Here is a 22,179-nt window from a genome sequence, read left to right as displayed (position 1 = left end):
ATGTGGGGGGAATCTGTCTGCTAGGCTTCATGTAGCCTTGTTTTTCTGAGTTCCTCAAGGGAACGGCACTTAGTTGTGCCTTAACCAACCTAAAGGCTCAAAATGATGTGACAAGCCACTGAATATCTAAGTTTGGGTATTTGGTTTAGTTTTCTGTCATCTTGCAAACATCCTTTGTTCTGTCTTTTTTAAAGCATGTGAGTGCTCTGCTGATGGTTCTTACAATGCTGAATGTGATCAGACCACTGGGAAATGTAACTGCCGGCCACGAGTTACTGGACAACGTTGTGATACTTGTGTGACAGGAGCATACAACTTCCCTGCTTGTCAAGGTAAGCATTGCTTATTATTGCAGTCTACTGTTAGGCTTCCTGTGAGTGATATCTTCTAAGTGTTGCAATTAAAAGAAATTTGGTGTAAATAATTTACACTAAAATTGGCAAATTTTCAATACGTACTCCTAATAGCAGGTGAAAGATTGCTTAAGCCGTTATCTTATCCGTTGATTCCCCTTTTCTCCTACCTATAACTTGCAATGTGTCACTATTCATTACTGAATCATTTTTGCCAAATATGTCATCAGTAACTTCTGAACTTTTTCAAGTACTTTATATGAAAAGAAAAAAAATTACAGGGCAATGTAGAAAGAGTCATAACAGTAGGATTAATTGGATGACAGAGGAAGCTCAGAGGGATGTTGGGGTGCTTAACCACAGATCCTTGAAGATGGCGTTTTGATATGATTTGATTTGAATTGCCTTATTATTGTCACATGTACCTATATACAGTGAAAAGAACTATTTTGTGTGCTAATGAGGCAAATCATACCTTACGTAAGTACAATAGGGTAATAGAATAGAATGTAGAATATAATGTATAACTACAGAGAAGGTGCTGGGGAAGGTCAAGTCTAATATATGAAAAGTCTGTTTATAAGTCTGATAACAGCAGGGAAGAAGCTGTTCTTAAATCTGTTGGTACATGTTTCAAACTTTTGTATCTTCTACCCAGTGGAAGAGGGTAGAAGAGAATATAACGGGTTTGGAGGAGTCTTTGATTATGTTGGTTGCTTTCCTGAGGCAGCAGGAAATGTAGATGGAGTAAATGGAAGGAATGCTGATTTTTGTGATGGTTTGGGCTACATTCACAACTCTCTGTAATTTCTTGCAGTCTTGGACAGAGCAGTTGCCATAGCTAAATAGGATGCTTTTTATGTTGCATCTGTAAAAATTAAGAGTCACTGAGGATGTGCTAAATTTTCTTAGCCTTCTGAGGAAATAGAAGCTTGGTGTGCTTTCTGACTATAGTGTTGATGCAGTTGGATTAGGATATATAGAACATTATAGGACATTACAGGCACTTCAGCTCTTGATGTTGCACTGACCTATGGAACCAATCTGAAGCCCATCTAACCTACACTATTCCATTCTCACCCAAATGCCTATCCAATGACCATTTAAATGCCCTTAAAGTTGGTGAGTCTACAGTTTTTGCAGGCAATGCGTTCCACGCCCCTACTACTCTCTGAGTAAAGAAACTACCTCTGAAATCTGACCTAGATCTATCACAATGATAATTGGTGATATTTTCTCCAAGTAACTTAAAACTCTCAAACACTTCCACCTCAGCCCCATTGATACAGCCAGGGTCATGACCTCCACTCTGCTTCCTGAAGATGATGACTAGTTCTTTCACATGTCTGACATTGAGGGAGAGATCATTGTTTTTTCACCATGCCACTAAGCTATTTATTCTTTTCCTGTAATCTGTCTCATTATTTAATATTTGACCCACAACGGTGGTGTCACCAGCAAATTTGTAAATGCAGTTAGAGCTGAATTTGGCCACACAGTTGTGAGTATATAAAGACTATAGTCAGGGGCTGAGCATACAATCTTGAGGGGCACCAATATTGAAGATAATCGTGGAGGAGGTGTGGCAGATTATTTGGAAAATCAGAATCTAATCAAACAGATTAGCTACTTCATGGCTTCTTGAAAGGGAAATTGTGTGTGACTAATGTTTAACTTCTCAATGAAGTTTTCACCAGAATTGATAGAGGAGAACCAGTAAGAGTGTTGTATTTGGAATTCCAGAAAACGTTTAACAAGGCACATTGCAAAAGGTTCAGTCACAAGGTAACAGCTCATGGTGTTGGAGGTAGTATATTGGCATGGATTGAGAATTGGCTAATGGGCAGGAAAAAATTAGCAGGTTTTTTTCTCAGGTTGGTAAGCAGTGTCCAGTGGGTTCCACAGAGATCAGTGGGTTCCACAGAGAACCGGGGTCATAGCTGTTTATAACATATATTAATGGCTTGGAGGAAGAAATCAAACATACTGTAACCAAATTTACAGATGATGTAAAAATTTATGAAACAATAATTAGTGAGAGGGTTATAAAAAGTTTATAGAAAGATATTTATAGGTTAAGTAAGTCGGCAAAAGGTTGGCAAATGGAGTAGAACGTGGAAAAATGTGAGATTTTTCATTTTGGAAGGGAGAACAAAAGAACATCATATTATTTAAATGGAGAAAGACTGCAGAAAGTTGTAACACAAAGGCACTTGGGGGGACTTGTGTGCAAAACACAGAAAGCTAGCACGCGATAGCAAGTAATCAGGAAGGCAAATGGAATTTTGGCTCTGATTTCAAATGGGCTGAGTACAAGTGGTAACAAGGTGCTGGTGAGACCACACCTAGAGTGCCGTGAGCAGTTTTGGTCCCCTTATTTATGGAAAGATATCATTTTTTTTCAGAAAAGGTTCACACAAGGATGATCCTGAGTAGGAAGGGATTGTCTTCTGAGCAAACGCTAAATAAGCTGGGACTCTACTCACTGGGGTTTAGACAAATAAGAGGTGATCTCATTAGAACATATAGGATTCTTAAGGGGTCTTACAAGATAAATGCTGAAAGGATATTTCCACTCATGGAGGAGTACAGCACCAGAGGGTGTAGTCTCAGAATAAACATGAGGCCATTTTAAGATTGAGGTGAGAAAGAGTTTCTTCTCTACATGGGTTGTGAGTCTTTGGAACTCCTTACCACAGAGAGCTATGGGACAGTGTGTATTCAAAGCTGAGACAGACAAGTGCTTAATCAGTCAGGGAATCAAAGGTTACAGGAAAAAATACAGGAGAGTGGATATGAGAAATGGCAGATCAGCTATGATACTATTGAATGGGGAAAGTCTTATTGCATATAAATAATAAAAGAAAAGTAAAAGGAGGAATAGAGCTGATTAGGGACAAAAAAGAGCATTTAGATGTAGAGTCTGGAGGCATGGCTGTGAAATTAATTTAATATTTTGCATCTGTTTTTACCCCATGGCTTCATGAAGGGGAAAGCATGACTGACTTTTAGAATTCTTTGAGGAGGTAATAAGCAGGATAGATAAGGGGGAACTTGGAAATAAAACGTATTTGGATTTTCAAAAGGCATTTGATATGTATCATGGATAGACGAGTGACTAAATAATAGAAGGCAAAGAGTTGGGGCAAAGAGGGCTTTTCAGGATGGCAACCTGTGTCTGGTGGTGTGCTACAGGGATCAGTTTGGGGCCACAATTAATTACAACATGTATTAATAACTTGGATGGTAAAAGTCAGTGCACTATTACCAAGTTTGCTGATGACACAAAAATAGGTGGAAAGGCAAGAGGTATGTTAAAGGTTAAATGAGTGGCAAAAATGTGGCAGATGGTGTATTTTGATGAAAAATGTGGGGTTGTGTACTTTTGTAGGAAGAATAGAGGAGCTGAATATTTAAATGGGGAGGAACAGCAGATATCTGCAGAACAGAGGGATTAGGATATTCTTCTGTGTAACTATCTCCAGTAAGAGAGAATCTAACCTTTACATGCAATGGCATCACTGTCACTGAATCCTCCACTATTAACATCCCAGGGCTTGAAGAGAAACTGAACTCAACTAGCCATATAAATACAGTGTAAAAAATGAGGTCTGCAGATGCTGGAGATCACAGCTGCAAATGTGTTGCTGGTCAAAGCACAGCAGGTTAGGCAGCATCTCAGGAATAGAGAATTCGACGTTTCGAGCATAAGCCCTTCATCAGCTTATGCTCGAAACGTCGAATTCTCTATTCCTGAGATGCTGCCTAACCTGCTGTGCTTTGACCAGCAACACATTTGCAGATATAAATACAGTGGTTGCAAGAGCAGGTCAGGAGTTAGGAACCTTGCAGTGAATATCTCACACAACTATTCACAATATACAGTCAGCTGTTCGATACATGATGGTTGCGTTGTTGTGCAACCCTGCATTGTAGAAAAACCCTGCTTTAGAAACAACGCTGAACATGTTGACGCTGTAATCACATTAAAGCCAATACACATTTAAAAAGTTTGCACTGTAAAAACAGCATCCCCGATTCCTCAGTTGCTTTCCAGCAAATTCACGTTGATGAAATGCGCATTATAACAGATCGACCTGTACATTAATGATTAGAGGAAACTATATACCATATCTTCAAGTTTGCAGACAACAGAAAGCTGGATGGGAGAGTCAACTGTGAGGAGAATACAGAAATACTTCAGTGCGATTTAGACAAGTTGAGTAAGAGAGCAAGTGCATGGCAGAGACAATATAATGTGGATAAATGTGAGGTCATCCATTCTGGTAGCAAAAACAGGAAAGCAGATTATTTTCTGAATGACAATAGGTTAGAAAGAGGATACATAAGTACACTAGATGCTAAAGGTAAGTATGCAGATGAAATAAGTATACCATATGTAGGCCTTCACAGTAAGAGGAATTGAATACAGGAGCAGGGATTTCTTGCAGCAATTGTATAGGGCCTTGGTGAGACCACACCTTGTGTGCAGTTTTGGTCTCGTTTTCTGAGGAACAATGAAAGAAGTGCAACAAAGGTTTACCGGACTGATTTCTAGAATGGTAGGACTGATATATGAAGGGGGACTGGATCAATTAGGATTGTATTCACTGGAGTTCAGAAGAATGAAGAAGACTCTCTTAGAAACTTATAAAATTCTAACAAGCTAGACCGGGTAACCACAGAATGGATATTCCCAAAGACTGGACAGTGCAGAACCAGTGATCACTCTAAAGATATGGAGTAAATCATTTAGGACTGAGATGAAGAGAAATTTCTTCACCCAGAGAATGGTGAGCCTGTGGAATTCTTTGTCACAGAAGCAATTGAGGCCAAAACATGGAATATTTCCAGGGAAATAAGATGTAGTTCTTAGACCTAAAGACATCAAAGATATGAGGCGTAAGCAGGAACAAAGTACTGAATCAAATGATCTTTGATTAAAATAAAATTTGAGGTCTTGAGTGTGTATGTTTCAGTGAAAGACTGTCTCATTAAATAATATAAAAATAGAAATGCTGATCTATCAAACTAGTACTCAATCTGTGATCTGATTTGTTCAGTAAATATCACTACTATCACTTACATCACTACCAACACCAACATCACAACCAAGACCTGATCTTCAAAGCTATTAACATCAGCACCATCACTAACATCACCATGAACACTAACATCACAACTCTAATTTCACCACAGTCGCTAACATCACCAATACTTCTTAGGGCTAAAGGGATCAAAGGCTTTGGGGAGAAAGTGGGAACAGGGGACTGAGTTGGATGATCAGCCATGATCATATTTAATGGTGAAGCAGGCTTGAAGTGCTGAATGGCCTACTCCTGCTTCTATGTTTCTATGTTAACTGAATGTTTCAAAATTGAGATTGATTGGTTTTTTTGGGTAAATGTCACAAAACCAAGCAGGTAACTGGACATCAGATGCAGAAGAACCAAGATGTAACTGAATGACCGTATGGGCCTGAGATGTTGAATGGCCTTGTTTTGACCTGCATGTTTCTATCATGTGACTGTTGTTTCAAAAATGTAACCACCATTATACAAAAAAAAATATGGTGTTGAGATAAAGACTCAACACCTTTATCATGATCATATTGAAGGGTGGAACAGGCCTGATGGGCCAAATGGCCACTTCTGCAGCTATATTCTATGTTTCTATTGTGTCAGTTTGACTGTGGAGCGAGAGATTCGATGTGACATTTAACATGTGCTGTGAGATATGTAATAACTTTGAACCTTACTGTACCTAATACGTGGTATTCTTTACAGTTACTGACTGCAATTTAGCTGGCACAGTGACTCATGATCCTTCCTCCCAGTCTGTAAGTATTTGTTGTGCTTTTGAAGCTAAACTACATGAGAATGAAATGTATTTTTGGCAAACACGTGAGTTGGATTGCTGCAAGAGACTTGCCCTATACTGAGAGCTAATGGACTGTTGCCAATAGTTACAGCTCCCAAGGATCTTCCACGTCCCTGGTTTCTGAGTGGCTCAGGTTCAACTGCATAAGACTATATTCGTAATGATTCAGACAAATACATTTTCAAGTAAGCAGTGGTGATTATAAAAGCAACAGCAGACTTCTGTATGGAGGCAAGAGTCTGAATATTATTAACACAGGCATTTAAATTGTAAGTTACGTTATCTGTTTGCTGTTGGAACACTCACTGGCACAGTCCAGGGGCCAGGACTGGGTCTCAATGAAGGCAGACAATCAAAGGAAATGCCACTGACATCATTAATGACAACTTCCTGCCTCCGTTCATAACACTGGACATGATGAAGGCATGAAACCTGCTCCAAACTCATGTTAAAACTAATTAAAGCTGCTCAAATGCCAACTTTTTACCTGTCTCGATATTTTGTGGTAACAGCCAGCTGCCTTCCTCAACAATCAAGTCTTGTTTGAGTTAGTGAGACAAGAAATGCTGAGGGAGGTAAAAGCCTAAACGCTGATCACTGCTGAAAGAGCTCATCTCTTTGAAAGGAATGTGGCAGCATCCAATCCTACATCAGGAAGTAATCAATGTGAAGAACTTTACCAATTAAGGGACCATTACCCTCCTGGCATTGCATGGGCATTCTGCATATTTCAGTGAGCTGCCCCAGCAAACACTCCAGTTGCAAACACATATGGCTCTCGTTGGAGGAGCTCATAAAAATTAGGAGCAGAGATAAAGCTCCTTTTTCAGTCTGTACCGCCATTTAATGCAATCATGGCTAATTATGAGAGCTCAGAGCTCTCAGAAATGACACACTTCTACTGGATGGATTTTTCCATTCTCAGTCCATGAGCTCATACAGCCCAGGGAATTCTGGCTGGTGTGCTACAAGTAAGGCTCTTCTATATTGTGACTGCTGATACTATATACCAGTGCAAACTTGATATCATTGTAGGGGCAGTCTGTGGTGTAGTGATAACCTCACTAATTTAGTAATCTGAATAAATTTAAGCTCATGTTCTGGGATGTGAGATCAAATCCCACCACAATAGTTAGTGGAATTTAGATTCAATTAATAATGAGATCTGGATTTAAGACCAAGGTAACCATGAAACGATCACCAGTTATAATTAAACACCCATCAGGTTCATCAGTGCATTTTGGGAAGGAAATATAACCCACATGTGACTTCAGATCCACAGAAATGTGCTTGACTCTAAACTGCCCTTTGAAATGGTTTAATAAACCAGCCAGCTCAAGAGCAGTTAGGAATAGGAACAGAAGCAAGTTATTTGACTTATCAAAACAGCCCTGCCATTCTAGATGATTGCTAGTCATCTCTTTTTTAAAATTCATTTTGAGGGTTTTGGGTGTCGCAGGCTGGCCAGTACTTCTCACCCATCCTTAGTTGCCCTTGAGAAGGTGGGGGTGAGCTGCCTTCTTGAACCGCTGCAGTCCACCTGCAGTGGGTTGACCCACAATGCCATTATGGAGGGAATTCAGGATTTTGCCACAAAATCTCCTGAATGCCATTGTCTAGCACTACCTGATTGAGGTCTACAAAGTCATGAAGGGTATAGACAAGGTAGATAGAGATAAGCTTTTTCCTAGGGTGAAGGATTCAATAATGAGAGGTCACGCTTTCAAGGTGAGAGATGAAAAGTTTAAAGGGGATACATGCTGCAAGTACTTTGCACGCATTGCCAGCAGAGGTGGTAGAGGCAGGAACGGTAGATTCATTTAAGATGTGTCTGGACAGATGCATGATTAGGTGGGGAGCAGAAGGATACAGATGCTTAGGAATTGGGTGACAGATTTAGACAGTAGATTTTAAGGTGAAAGGCAGGAGATTTAGAGGTTTATTTGAAGAAATGTTTATTAACCCACAAGGTGGTGGAGGTCTGGAATGCACTGCCTAGGAGGGTAGTTGTGGCGAGTAACCTTGCTTTACTCGCCTTTTTGGCTCAGGCTTGGAGAGCCAAAGGGCCTATTCCTGGACTGTAAATTTTCTTTGTTCTTGTTCTTATCTCCATATCTATTCATATCTCTTGTCTCTTGAAACTTATCAAATTCTATCTTGAACCTGCTCAATCATTGAGCTTTCATAGCCTTCTAAGGTCGAGGGGTCAGCTAGCCCAGTTGGCTGGTTTGCAATACAGAGTTACACCAACATCACTGATTCATTTCCTGCACTGGCTGAGGTTGTAATGAGGGACTCTCTTTCTCAATTTCTCTCCTTGTCTCAGGTGTGGTGACCAAATCTGTACCCAATCTACACTCAACTTGCTTCTAGGCCCAAAGTCTTGACTCTTAATCCATCTCAGTAGTTTTTAAAGCAAGGCCACTCGCCTCAACTACCCTCCTAGGCAGTGCATTCCAGACCTCCACCACCTTGTGGGTTAATAAACAGTTCCTCAAATAAACCCCTAAATCTCCTGCCTTTCACCTTAAAATTATGCCCCCTTGTTATTAGCCCAACAACTAAGGGGAAGCAGCTGCTTTCTATTCACTCTGTCCATGCTTGTTGTAGCACCTCTATCAGCTATCCCCTCAACCTTCTGTTTTCAAAGAAAGCAGCCTGAGCTTATCCAGCCTCTTCAAAGCTATATAATTCCAAAGACTCATCCCCACCCCTGCCAAATGCAGAAATTCCTCCTCATCTCAGTCTTTAAAAGCTGGCCCCTTATTCTGAGATTATATCTCCTGGTTTTGGAGTCTCCAGCCAGAGAAGCCATTCTATCTATATCCACCTTGTCATACGCTGTGAGACCCAGTTTCTTCTTCAGCCCACTGTGAGGGATTAATCTGGTAAACCTTTGTAACACTCTCTATGTGCCAAGTATCTTCTTCCTTGAATAAGGAGACCAAGACCCACTCCAGATGAGGTCTTACCAAATCTCTATTCAACTACAGCAAGACATCTTTACTCCTGTACTCAAATCCCCTTGAAATGAATGCCAACATACCATTTGCTTTTCTGATTGCTTGCTGCAGCTACTTGGTAACTTTTACTGACTCTGGATCAAGGACACCAAGATCATTCTGAACACCCTCACATTATTCAAGAACATAGAACATAGAAAAATACAGCGCAGTACAGGCCCTTCGGCCCTCGATGTTGCGCCGATCCAAGCCCACCTAATCTACACTAGCCCACTTTCCGCCATATGCCTATCCAATGCCCGTTTAAATGCCCATAAAGAGGGAGAGTCCACCACTGTTACCAGCAGGGCATTCCATGAACTCGCGACTCGCTGAGTAAAGAATCTACCCCTAACGTCTGTCCTATACCTACCACCCCTTAATTTAAAGCTATGCCCCCTCGTAATGGCTGACTCCATACGTGGAAAAAGGTTCTCATGGTCAACCCTATCTAAACCCCTAATCATCTTGTACACCTCTATCAAGTCACCCCAAACCTTCTTTTCCCCAATGAAAACAGCACCAAGTGCCTCAGCCTTTCCTCGTACGATCTTCAAGAAATATTCTGCATTTCTGTTTGGATTGAACAGTTTTGTTTTCAATTTATGAAAATATCAACATAGGAAAACTTGCAGTTTGACTGGCTGTCCAGAATCAGCCAATCGAGTAATACATGGTAATTGGCTGTGGGAAGGCCAGGCAGTGCACGTGTGGATGAGTCAATTGACCAACAACAGCATCAAGGTAGGATGCCCTTAGATGAAAGCTCCAGAAGTATACTCAATCAGAGTTGGAAATCCTCCAATTTACACCCAGATACTAAATTTGTGAATTCAAATTGGAAGGAAGTGGGTGTGCAGTGTATTATTTTAATAGATTAGGCCACAGCTCCGTCTTGGGAAAATGTAAATAACTAACAGCAGTCTACAGTGTGACAAGGACTATACCCTTTATTTCAAGTGCAACACAGCAGACTGGTTTACAAACTACTTTCTAGCTTTTGTATGTTTTCTGTGACCTTCCTGTTTAACAGGGGTCCTGTCAGTGCCTGGCAAATGTCAAGGGATCAAAATGCGATCAGTGTAAGTCACTCTACTGGAACCTGGCTGAGGAGAATCCTGATGGTTGCATTGGTAAGTAAGTTTTGTCTTCCTTACATAGTTGAAAAAGTTTGGACCTTATGAATTTTTTCATTGTATGGTGCACTGGCTCTGCACTTGCGAGATGTTTAGCAATAATTATACCTGATACATTTCAATGATCATTAATTGATATCAGTACTTTCAATTTGAATGATGTGGAATAATACTCATTGACACTTCTTATGGAACTAAGAATGAAATAGATGCCAATTTAGGACTGAGATGAGGAGGAATTTCTTCTCTCAGATTGGGTGAACTGGATAGCTCTTTCAAAACTCACTGGAGCAACGGGCCAAATAGCCTCACCCTGTATTGTATCATTCTGTGAAGACGTTCTTCTACATTATGTTGTCATTTCTAACTAGGAACTGATGTAGATCTAAAATAAACTGATCCTAGCAATATTTTTGGTATTGCAGAATGTCGCTGTAACGTGATTGGCACAATTAGTGGGATTGGAGAATGCAACCAGGTGAGCATACAGAAGAAATTGCAGGATTTGCAAAACAATGACCAGCATCTGCTTTTGCACAGGGAGGTTTTGTTTTGATTTTTACCTGTGACTTTAATGTTTCAGGATGATGGCCATTGCTACTGTAAATCTAATGTATGTGATGAGCTCTGTGATTGGTGCAAGGAAGGACACTATGCTTTAGAAGAGAGGCACTATTTTGGTTGTCAAGGTAAGTCCAAATATTAAGGTGAAACAAGTCACCACCCTCTGAACTTGGGGCATATCCCCTTTTCTTCATTTTCATGGGATCAATATCCTGGAATTCCCCTGCCTAAGAGCACTGTGGATCACCTCAAATACTGCAGCGTTTCAAAACAAAGAGCCTGCTATTTACAGGGCAGCAGAGGTTGATGGGAGAAAATGAGGAGTGCAGATGCTGGAGATCAGAGTTGAGAGTGTGGTGCTGATAAAGCACAGCAGCTCAGGCAGCATCTGAGGAGCAGTAGAATCAACGTTTCAGGCATGAGCTCTTCATCAGGACTGAGGGGGTGGCCCAAGGGGGATGAGTGATAAATGGGAGAGAGCGGGGTGGGGCTGGGGAGAAGGTAGCTGGAAATGGAATAGCTAGATGAAAGTAGGGGTGAAGGCGATAGGTCCGGGAGAAGGGTGGAATGGATAGGTGAGAAGGAAGATGGACAGGTAGGACATTTCAAGGAGGGTGGAGCCGAGTTGGAAAGTTGGATCTGGGATAAGGTGGGGGAAGGGGAAATGAGGAAACTGGTGAAATCGACATTAATCCCGTGTGGTTGGAGGGTCCCAAGGTGGAAGATGAGGCTTTCTTCCTCTAGACGTTGGGTGGCTAGAGTTTGGTGATGGAGGAGGCCAAGGACTTGCATGTCCTTCGCGGAAATGGAGGGGGAGTTGATGTAGTCAGCCACAGGGCGGTGGGGTTGGTTAGTGCATGTATCCCAGAGATGATTTCTGAAACGTTCTGCAAGTTGGCGTCCTGTCTCCCCAATGTACAGCAGACTACATCGAGAGCAATGGACACAGTAGATGTCATGTATGTGGAAGGATCTTCTGGGGCCTTGGACGGAGGTGAGGGGGGTGGTTTTGGCACTTCTTGCAGTGGGAGGGGAAGGGGCCGGAAGTGGAGGGTGGGTTGGTGGGGACTGTGGACCTAACAAGGGAGTTGTGGAGGGAATGGTCTCTGCGGAACCTCGATAGGGGTGGGGAGGGAAATATATCCCCGGAGTTGGGGCCTGTTTGTAGGTGGCGGAAATGCATTGTATCTAGAGGTTGGTGGGGTGGAAGGTGAGGACTGGTGGGTTCTGTTCTTGTTGCAGTTGGAGGGGTTCAAGGGCAGAGGTATGGGAAGTGGAGGAGGTAAAAAATGAGGTCTGCAGATGCTGGAGATCACAGCTGCAAATGTGTTGCTGGTCAAAGCGCAGCAGGTTAGGCAGCATCTCAGGAATAGAGAATTCGACGTTTCGAGCATAAGCCCTTCATCAGGACACTGGATGGCATAGTTGACCATGTGGGAGGGGAAATTGTGGTCCTTGAAGGAGGAGGCCATCTGAGATATTCTATGGTGGAATTGGTCCTCCTGGGAGCAGATGCGACGAAGGCAGAGGAACTTTGAGTAAGGGATAGTGATAATAGAGCATGTAGGTTAAAAGGGAGATGGGGAAGATTTTAAAATATGTGTGGAATGAATTTTATACAGAAAGTGGTAGGTGCCTGGAGTGAACTGTCAGGGAGGCGGTAGGAGCAATAACAAAGTTTAAGAGGAAAGTTTAGGCAGCCACATATGTAGGCTGAGGTACAGACCGTGTGCAGGCAGATGGGATTAGTTTGGAATCATGGTTGGCATAGACATGGTGGGCTGAAGGCCCTGTTCCTGTGCTTTACTGTTCTATATTTTATGATGCTGATGAAGCCAAGACTGTATTATAATGAGGCAGACTAGCCCGAGAGAACTTGACACTGATTAAGTGGGAGGCCAAGTTATTTTACATTAACATATGTAGATGCTCCATTCTATGAAACTATTTGGTGCAGAAGCATTCTTGCCATCAAGGGTTTTTTTTTAACTTCAAAAAACAACAGAACTACGGATGTAGACAATAGTCTATGCCTCATTTTCCCACCAAAGTACATAAAATCACACTTTCCCACATTGTATTCCATCTGTCATTTCTTTGCCCGCTCTCCTAGCCTGTCCAAGTCCTTCTGCAAGCACCCTGCTTCCTCGACATTACTTGTCCTCAGTCTGTCATTGTACCATCTGCATCTAGGCAAAAATGCCCTCAGTTTCTTTGTTCAAATCATTAATATATCAAGGTCATCTACAAGGAAAATATATATATATTTACCTGTGTTATGCTCCCCTTGGTCAATGTGGGAGCTCAGGGACACAGTTGATGTCCCTGGCTCCTTCACGTGCAGGAAGTGTGTCCAATTGCAGCTCTTGTTAGACCGAATGACAGCTCTGGAGCTGCAGATGGACTCACTTTGGAGCATATGTAATGCTGAGGGGGTTGTGAATAGCACATGTAATGAGTTGATCACATCGCAGATTAGGATTGCTGAGGGAGAAAGGGAATAGGCGACCAAAAGGCAGAGAAAAAGCAGGAATGCAGTGCAGGTGTCCCCTGTGGTCATCTCCCTCCAAAACAGATGTACTGTTTTGGATACTGTTGGGAAGATGGCTCACCAGTGGAAGGAAACAATAGCCAGATTCATGGCACCGTGACTGGCTCTGCTGGACAGAAGGGCAGGAAACAGAGTGGAAGGGCTATAGTCATAGAGGATTCAATTGTAAGGGGAGTAGATAGGTGGTTCTGTGGTCAGAAACGAGACTCCCGAATGGTATGTTGCCTCCCAGGTGCACAGGTCAGGGATGTCCCAGATCCGCTGCAGAAAATTCTCCACAGAGAGGGTTGTCTTGGTGTACGTAGGTACCAATGATATAGGTTAAAAAAATGGACGAGGTCCTACACAAAGAATTTAGGGAGTTGGAAACCAAGTTTAAAAAGTAGGATCTCTGTGGTAGTAATCTTAGGATTGCTACTCATGCCATGTGCTAGTCAGACTGGAAATGATAGAATATTCAGGATGAATGCATGGCTTGAGAGACGGTGCAGGAGGGAGGGGTTCAGATTTTTGGGACATTGGGTTCAGTTCTGGGGGAGGTGGGACAACTACAAATGAGATGGTCTACAACTGGGCCAGACTGGAACCAATGTATTGGGCGTGCTTTTGCTCATGCTGTTGGGGAGGGTCTAAACTAATGTGGCTAGGGGATGGGAACCAAATTAGGAGGTTAGTGGACAGTAAGAAGGTAGTAACTAAAGCCTGTAAGGAACTAGATCATGAAGTCAGCGTGACTAAGGGGAAGAGTAGGCAGGAAGTGGAGAATAAAGGCAGAGGGAGTGGTGGTCTGAGGTCCATTTGTTTTAATGCAAGAAGTGTAGTAGTTAAGGCAGGTGAACTCAAGGCCTGGATTAGTACCTGGGAATATGATGTTATTGCTATTACTGAGACTTGGTTGAGGGAAGGACATGATTGGCAACTAAATATTCCAGGATATTGACACTTCAGGCAGGATAGAGAGGGAGGTAAAAGGAGTGGAGGAGTTGCATTACTGGTCAGAGAGGCTATCACATCTGTGCTGAAGGAGGGCACTATGGAAGACTTGAGCAGTGACGCAATACTAGCAAAGCTTAGAAATACGAAGGGTGTGGTAACAATGCTGGGATTGTACTATAGGCCTCCCAGCAGTGAACCTGAGAGAGAGGTACAAATACGTAGAGAGATCACAGAAAGATGTAGGAGCAACAGGGTGGTGGTGATAAGAGATTTTAATTTTCCCAATACAGGGGAACCTCGATTATCCAAACAAGATGGGCGGGCACGATTTCGTTCGGATGATCGTTTATTCGGTGATTCGATTAAATGCCTTTCCTCAGGCATTTTTAAACATCTGCTCCATGTTCAGATGACTGCAGCAGCACACAGCATGTGAGGCTCCACCCCCACCCCCCAAACCCATCCAACTCCACCCTCCGCGCCCAACCCTCTCCAACTCCACCTTCCGCCCACCCTCATCCCCATCCAACTTCACCCTCCACCCCCCCAATCCCCAACACCATCCAACACCGCCCTGCCCCCAAACATTGTCCAACTACATCCCCCGCCCCCAACCCTGTCCAACTGCACCTCCACCCCCATCCAACACTGTCCCCTGCCCACTCCCCCAACCCCGTCCAACTCTCCCCGCCAGCCCCAATCCCCAAAACTATCCAACATCGCCCCCAATTCCATCCAACACCGCAGCCATCCCCCCAACCCCCAAAACCGTCTGACACCACCCCAACCCCATCCAACTCCGCCCCTGCCCATCCCAATCCCGTCCAACTCCACGCACCACCTGCCCCAACCCTGACCAACTCCACCCCCAACCCTGTCCAACTCCGCCCCACAACCATCCAACACCACCCCACTCCGTCCAACTCCGCCCCTGCCCACCCCCAACCTTGTCCAACGCCACCCCCCACCTGCTCCCCAACCCCCAACACCGCCCCAACTCCCCAACTCCATTCAACTCCACCCCCTGCCCGCCCCCTAACCCCCAAAACCATTCAACACCGCCCCCAACCCCATCCAACTCCACCCCTGCACGCTCCCAACCCTGTCCAACTCCGCCCCCCGCCCACACCCCAACTCCCAAAACCATCCAACATCGTCCCCAACCCCCAACCCCGTTCAACTCCGCCCCACCCCCGCTCTCTCTCCAGGGCAGCCCGACTGGACACCAATAACAAGCTGCTGCTGCTGTCTTTGTGGAGTCTCCAAATAACACACACAGCCACACACACAATGTTTTACTGCAACCTTTTGATAGGTTCCACGTTTAAGCTGTACAGGACAAGTTAGAGAGATTATCTGGGGAAGTGAGGCTAAGGTACACCCCTCTGTAGAACTCCAGGGAAAGTGTAGGGGAGAGAGAGTGAGGGTGGGAGGTCAGTCATTTGGAGACGGTGCCTGTTTAATCACTAAACAAAAGACGTGATCAGTGTTGGAAACATGTCTTTATTGTAATGTTTCTGTCGGGACTTCAAGATCACCTTTGAGTAATCCGATTTTTGGATAATTGGTATTCGGATAATCAAGGTGACTCTGTATTGATGGGATTCGCTTAATGTTAGGGGTCTGGATGGAGCAGAATTTGTAAGGTGCATCCAGGGACGTTTTCTAGAGCAGTATGTAAGTAGCCCAACTCAGGAAGGAGTCATACTGGACCTGATGTTGGCAAATGGGCCTGGCTTGGTGGTTGAAGTTTCAGTGAGGGACTACTTTGGGAATAATGATCACAATTCCATAAATTTTAGAATACTCATGGACAAAGACGAGTGTCGTCCTAAAGGAAGAGTGCTAATTTGGATGAAGGCCAACTTGTGGGCAGCGCAGTGGCTCAGTGGTTAGCATTGCTGCCTCACAGCGCCAGAGCCCCGGGTTCAATTCCCACCTCGGGCAACTGTCCGTATGGAGTTTGCACATTCTCCCCGTGTCTGCGTGGGTTTCCTCCGAGTGCTCCGGTTTCCTCCCACAGACCAAAGATGTGCAGGTTAGGTGAATTGGCCATGCTAAATTGCCCGTAATGTTAGGTGAAAGAGTAAATGTAGGGGAATGGATCTGGGTGGGTTGCTGTTCGGAGGGTCGGTGTGGACTTGTTGGGCCGAAGGGCCTGTTTCCCGACTGTAAGTAATCTAATCAAATTTATATCAAAATTTGGTAGGACCTGTGGAATATAGATTGGAGCAGCTGTTTGAAGGGAAATCCACCTTTGTTATGTGGGAGGCTTTTAAGAGAGGTTGCTTAGAGTTCAGGAGAGATATGTTCCTGTGAAAATGAGGGATAGAAATGGCAGGATTAGGGAACCATGAATGATAGGTGAAATTGTGACTGAAGACAAGACAAAGCTTTGGAAGAATATTGGGAATGTAGGGCGAATCTGAAATGAGGAATTATGAGATCTAAAAGGGGTCAGGAGATATCCTTAGTGAGCACAGTTAAGGAAAACCCCAAAGCTTTTATATAAGGAGCAAGAGGGTACCGAGAGAAAGGACAAAGGAGAAAAGATATACATGGAGTCATTTGGAATATCCATTTGAAAGAAAATAGGCTTATCAGTGATAGGCAGCATGGTTTTGTGCAGGAAGGTCATGTCTTACAAACCTAATAGAATTCTTTGAAGATGTGACAAAGTTGATTGATGAGGGAAGGGATGTCGATGTCATATACATGGACTTTAGTAAGGCTTTTGATAAGGTTCCCATGGTATGCTGATGAAGAAGAAGAAGTCGCATGGGGTCCAGGATGTTCTAGCTAGATGGAGAGAGAACTGGTTGGGCAACAAGAGACAGAGAGTAGTAGTGGAAGGGAGCTTCTCAAAATGGAGACCTGTGACCAGGGCCCTCCCACAGGGATCCATGCTGGGACGATTGTCATTTGTGATTAACATAAATGGTGTAGGTTGCCTCATTAGCAAGTTTGCAGATGATACGAGGATTGGTGGAGTAGCAGATAATGAAGGGGACTGTCAGAGAATACAGTAGAATATAGATAGATTGGAGAGTTGGGCAGAGAAATTGGAGAGGGAGTTCAATCTGGACAAATGTGAGGTGATGCATTTTGAAAGATGCAATTCCAGTATGAACTATAAAATAATTGGAAAAGTCCTGGGGAAAATTGATATACAGAGAGACCTGAGTGTTCAGGTCCATTGTTCCCTGAGGGTAGCAATGCAAGTCAGTAAAGTGGTCAAGAAAGCATATGGTATGCTTTCCTTCTCATATATCTCATGTTACAGTTGTATGGGATTTTGGTTTGGCCACATTTGGAATACTGGTCCTGGTCACCACATTACCAAAAGGATGTGGGTGCTTTGGAGAGGGTGCAGAGGAGGTTCACCAGGATGTTGTCTAGTATGGAGGGTGCTAGCTATGAGGAGAAGTTGAGTAGATTAAGATTATTTTCATTGGAAAGAAGGAGGTTGAGGGGGAACCTGATTGAGGCCTACAAAATCATGAGAGGTGTAGACAGGGTGGATAGCAAGGAACTTTTTCCCAGAATGGAGACCTCAATTACTAAGGGTCACGAGTTTAGAGTGGGAGGGGAAAGATGTGGGGGAGATATACGTGGAAAGTTCTTCACTCAGAGGGTGATGGATGCCTGGAATGCATTGCCAGTGGAGATGGTAGGGGAAGGAATGATAGCATAATTTGTGATGTATCTAGACAGATACATCATTGGGCAGGGAGCAAAGAGGTACAGATCCTTAGAAAATAGGCAGCAGATTTAGATAGAGGATATGGATCGGCACACGCTTGGTTGGCCGAAGGGCCTGTTCCTGTGCTGTAATGTTCTTTGTTCTTTATTCAAATTGAATGAGACTGCAGGACTGTCATACAAAGTGGCAAAAGTGAGGACTGCAGATATTGGAAACTAGAGTCTAGATTAGAGTGGTGCTGGCAAAGCACAGCAGGTCAGGCAGCATCCGAGGAGCAGGATAATCGGTGTTTCGGGCAAAAGCTCTTCATCAGGAATGGAGGCAGGGAGCGTCCAGGGTGGAGAGATAAATGGTGCTTTTCCAACACCACTCTTATCTAGACTCTGTCATACAAAGTGTTGTGTTTCTGTCAATTGTAATTTTGTAACTTTGCACCTGAAATGACTTCAATGTTCTTTAGTTTTTCTTTTTGCTATGTCTAGGTGCCACCTGGAATCCTGGTCCAGAAATCCCAAGTCTCTATGAATTTTCTCCCCGTTTAGCAAATAGTCCATGCCTCTATTCTTCCTACCAAAATCACACTTTCCCACGTTATACTCCATCTGCCACTTCTTTGCCCACTCTCCTTCTGCAGCTTCTCCACCTCCTCAATGCTATCTATCCCTCTGCCTATCTTTGTATCATCTGCAATTAGTCAGAATGCCCTCAGTTCCTTAATCCAGATTGTTAATGTATAAAGTCAAAAGTTGTGGTCCCAACACTGAGCCTTGTGGAGCACAACTGGTCACCGGCTGCTATCCTGAGAAGGACCCTTTAATACCCACTCTCTGCTTTCTGACAGTCAGCCAAGCTTCTATCCATGCTAGCACCTTACCTCTAATACCATGGGCTCTTATCTTACTCAGCAGCATCCTGTGGCACGTTGTCAAAGGCCTTCTTGAAGTCCAAATGGACAACATCCATTGGCTCTCCTCGGTCTAACCTACTCGTGACTTCCTCAAAGAATTGTAGCAGATTTGTCAGGCGTGACCTCCCCTGATGAAACCATGCTGACTTTGCCCTTTTTTTGTTACCATACTTTCAAATATTCAGAAATCTTATCATTCACAATGGATTCCAGGATCTTACCCATGACCAAGAATAATCAGTCTGTAATTTTCCGTCTTTTGCCTTACTTCCTTTTTAAACAGAGGTGTCATGTTAGCGATTTTCCAGTCTTCTGGGACCTTCCCAGATTCTAACAATTCATGAAAGATCACTACTAATTCCTCCACTATCTCTTCAGCTGTCTCCCTTAGAACTTTTGGCTGCAGTCTATCTGGTCAAGGTCATTTATTCGTCTTCAGGCCATTCAGTTTTTCAGTTCCCCTTGGTGATGGCTACCATACCCAGCTCTGCTCCCTCTCTCTGTTACATTTTTGGGATATTACTCGTGTCTGCCACCGTGAAGACTGATGCAAAGTAATTACTCAGTTCCTCAGCCATTTCTTTGTTCCCCTCTACTATCGCTCCAGCATCATTTTGCAGCAGCTCAATGTCCACTTTCGCCTCTCTTTTGCCCTTTATATATCTCAAACAACTCTTACAGTCTTCCTTTATAGTGGTGGCTAGCTTACCCTCATATTTAATCTTCTTGCTCCTTATTTCTTTTTTTTGTTACCTTCTGTTGATCTTTGTAAGCTTCTTAATCCTCTGGTTTCCCACTGCCCTTCACATTATATGCTTTCTCTTTTGCTTTTATGCTATCCCTGACGTCCCTAGTCAACCATGGTTGCCTCATCCTCCTTGTATCATGATTCTTTTTCCTCGGGATGAATCTCTGCTGTGTCTCCTGAATTACTCCCAAAAACTCCTGCCATTGCTGTTCCACTATCTTTTCTGCTAGGCTCCTCTGCCAGTCAATTCTACCCAGCTCCTCTCTCATGCCTCTGTAGTTTCTTTTATTCAGCTGTAACACTGTTATCATTTATTCTATCTTCTCCTTCTCAAATTGCAGAGTAAATTCAGTCATATTATGATCACTGCCTCCAAAGAGGCCTTCACCTTAAGCCCCCGTATCAAGTCTGCCTCATTGCACAACACTAAATCCAGTATTGGCTAGTATTGCTTGTTCCCTCGTGAGCCCAGCCATAAGCTGCTCCAAAAAGCCACCTGGGAGACATTTCACAATTTCCTTTTCTCGCAATCCATTACTAAGCTGATTTTCACAGTCTATCTGCATATTGAAATCCCCCATGACCACTGTAACTTTGCATATCCTACATGTCTTGTCTATCTCCTGGTGTATTTCCTAATTACTGTTTGAAGGCATGTACGTACCTCTGACTATGGTTTTTTTTTTACCTTTGCGGTTCCTCAATTCCACCCAGACAGATTCTACGCCATCTGACCCTATTTAGTTTCTTACTCTTGATTTAATTTCATATTTTACTAATAAGGCAATCCCACCCCCATGCCACCCTGCCTACCGTACCTAATAAAGTTACAGTGAAATGCTGGCCAACCAGTGATGCACACATCCCACGAGTGAATTTAAAAAATGGCACACATTGTTTGCATATGAGACACCTGATGGAGATGACTGCCATCTAATCTGATGTGTGACAGTCCTCTTCAGTGTTGAAAGGTGTGGCAATGGAAAAGCACAGCGGGAAAGGCATTCTCTGAGGAGCAGGAGAATCGATGTTTCAGGCATAAGCTCTTCATCAGGAACGTGGAGGGCACGGTGAAGGGGGCCGAAAGATAAATTGAGGCTGGGGTGGGGCTGGGTGTGAGGTAACAGGGAAGGCAGTAGGTAGTTGCAGGTTGGATGTTGATGGTAATAGGTTAGAGTGGAGGGTGAAGTGGATAGATGGGAAGCAAGATGGACCGGTGTGACAGTTCGAGAGGGTGGTGCCAAGTTGGAGGGTTGGATCTGGGGTGAAGTGGGGGAAGGGAAAATGAGGAAACTGGTGAAATCCAGATTGATCCTCTATGGTTGGAGGGTTCCAAGGTGAAAGATGAGTGCTCTTCCTCCAGGTGTCAAGTGGTTAGGATTTGGTGATGGAGGCAGCCCAGGACTTGCATGATCTTGGCGGAGTGGGAGGGGGAGTTGAAGTGTATGGCCACAGGGTGGTGGGGTTGTTTGGTGCGTATGTTCCAGAGATGTTCCCTGAAACATTCTTTGAGTTGGCGTCATGTCTCCCCAATATAGAGGAGACCACATTGAGAGCAACGGAGACAGTAGATGAGATGTTTGGTTGTGCAGGAAAATCTCTGCTGGATGATGAAGGATCCTTTGGGGCCTTGAACGGAGGTGAGGGGCGGGGGGGGAGAGGTATGGGCAGCGGCAAGGAAAGGTGTCAGAAGTGGAGGGTGGGTTGGTGGGGAGAGTGGATCTAACAAAGGAGTTGCAGAGGGAATGGCCTCTGTGGAATGCTGATACGGGTAAGGAGGGAAATATATCTCTAGTGATGGGGTCTGACTGTAGGTGGTAGAAATGGCATTGGATTATGCGCTGCATACAGAGATTGGTGGGATAGAAGATGAGGATGGGGTGGGGGGTGCAGGGGTCTATCCTTGTTGTAGTTGGAGTGGTGGTGTTCAAGGGCGGAGGTGTGGGAAGTGGGAGCTGGAGGGCATTGTTGTATTCCTTGCCGCTGCAAGAGGTGTAAAACCTGTGCCCATACCTCCCCCGGACCTCCATCTAAGGCCAAAGAATTCTTCCACATCTGGCAGAGATTTTCTTGCATACCCAAAACCTCACCCATTGCTCTGAATGTGGCCTTCTCTACATTGGAGAGACAGGGTGGCAACTTGGGGTGCATTTCAGAGAACATCCTGGGATGCACACAACAAGCAACCCCAGAGTCCTATGCTGATCACTTCAACTCCCCCTCCCACTCTGCCAAGAACATGGAAGTCCTGGGCCTCCTCCACCGCCAAATCCTAGCCACCTTACACCTGGAGGATAAACACTTCATCTTCTGCCTTGAGACCGTCCAACCACATAGCAACAACATCAACTTGACGAGTTTCCAAACCCAACCCTCCAACTTGGCACCTTCCTCTTGAA

General features: G+C 44.0%; 1 protein-coding gene across 1 annotated transcript in view; it reads left to right on the top strand.

The window, feature by feature from the left end:
* The window catches only part of LOC132815125 (laminin subunit alpha-3-like), a 364,209-nt gene that overhangs the window by 123,494 nt on the left and 218,536 nt on the right, over positions 1 to 22,179 (top strand). The window contains exons 16-20 of the mRNA XM_060823918.1: positions 195 to 332; positions 6,140 to 6,192; positions 10,269 to 10,368; positions 10,797 to 10,849; positions 10,955 to 11,060. Coding sequence (XP_060679901.1) covers positions 195 to 332; positions 6,140 to 6,192; positions 10,269 to 10,368; positions 10,797 to 10,849; positions 10,955 to 11,060 — 450 coding nt within the window. The remainder of the gene's footprint in view (positions 1 to 194; positions 333 to 6,139; positions 6,193 to 10,268; positions 10,369 to 10,796; positions 10,850 to 10,954; positions 11,061 to 22,179) is intronic.

This window comes from Hemiscyllium ocellatum, chromosome 4 (assembly GCF_020745735.1).
Source record: "Hemiscyllium ocellatum isolate sHemOce1 chromosome 4, sHemOce1.pat.X.cur, whole genome shotgun sequence".
NCBI classification, from domain to species: Eukaryota; Metazoa; Chordata; class Chondrichthyes; order Orectolobiformes; family Hemiscylliidae; genus Hemiscyllium; species Hemiscyllium ocellatum.
Note: the sequence above shows the minus strand (reverse complement) of the source record. Positions and strands in the feature narration are given on the sequence as shown.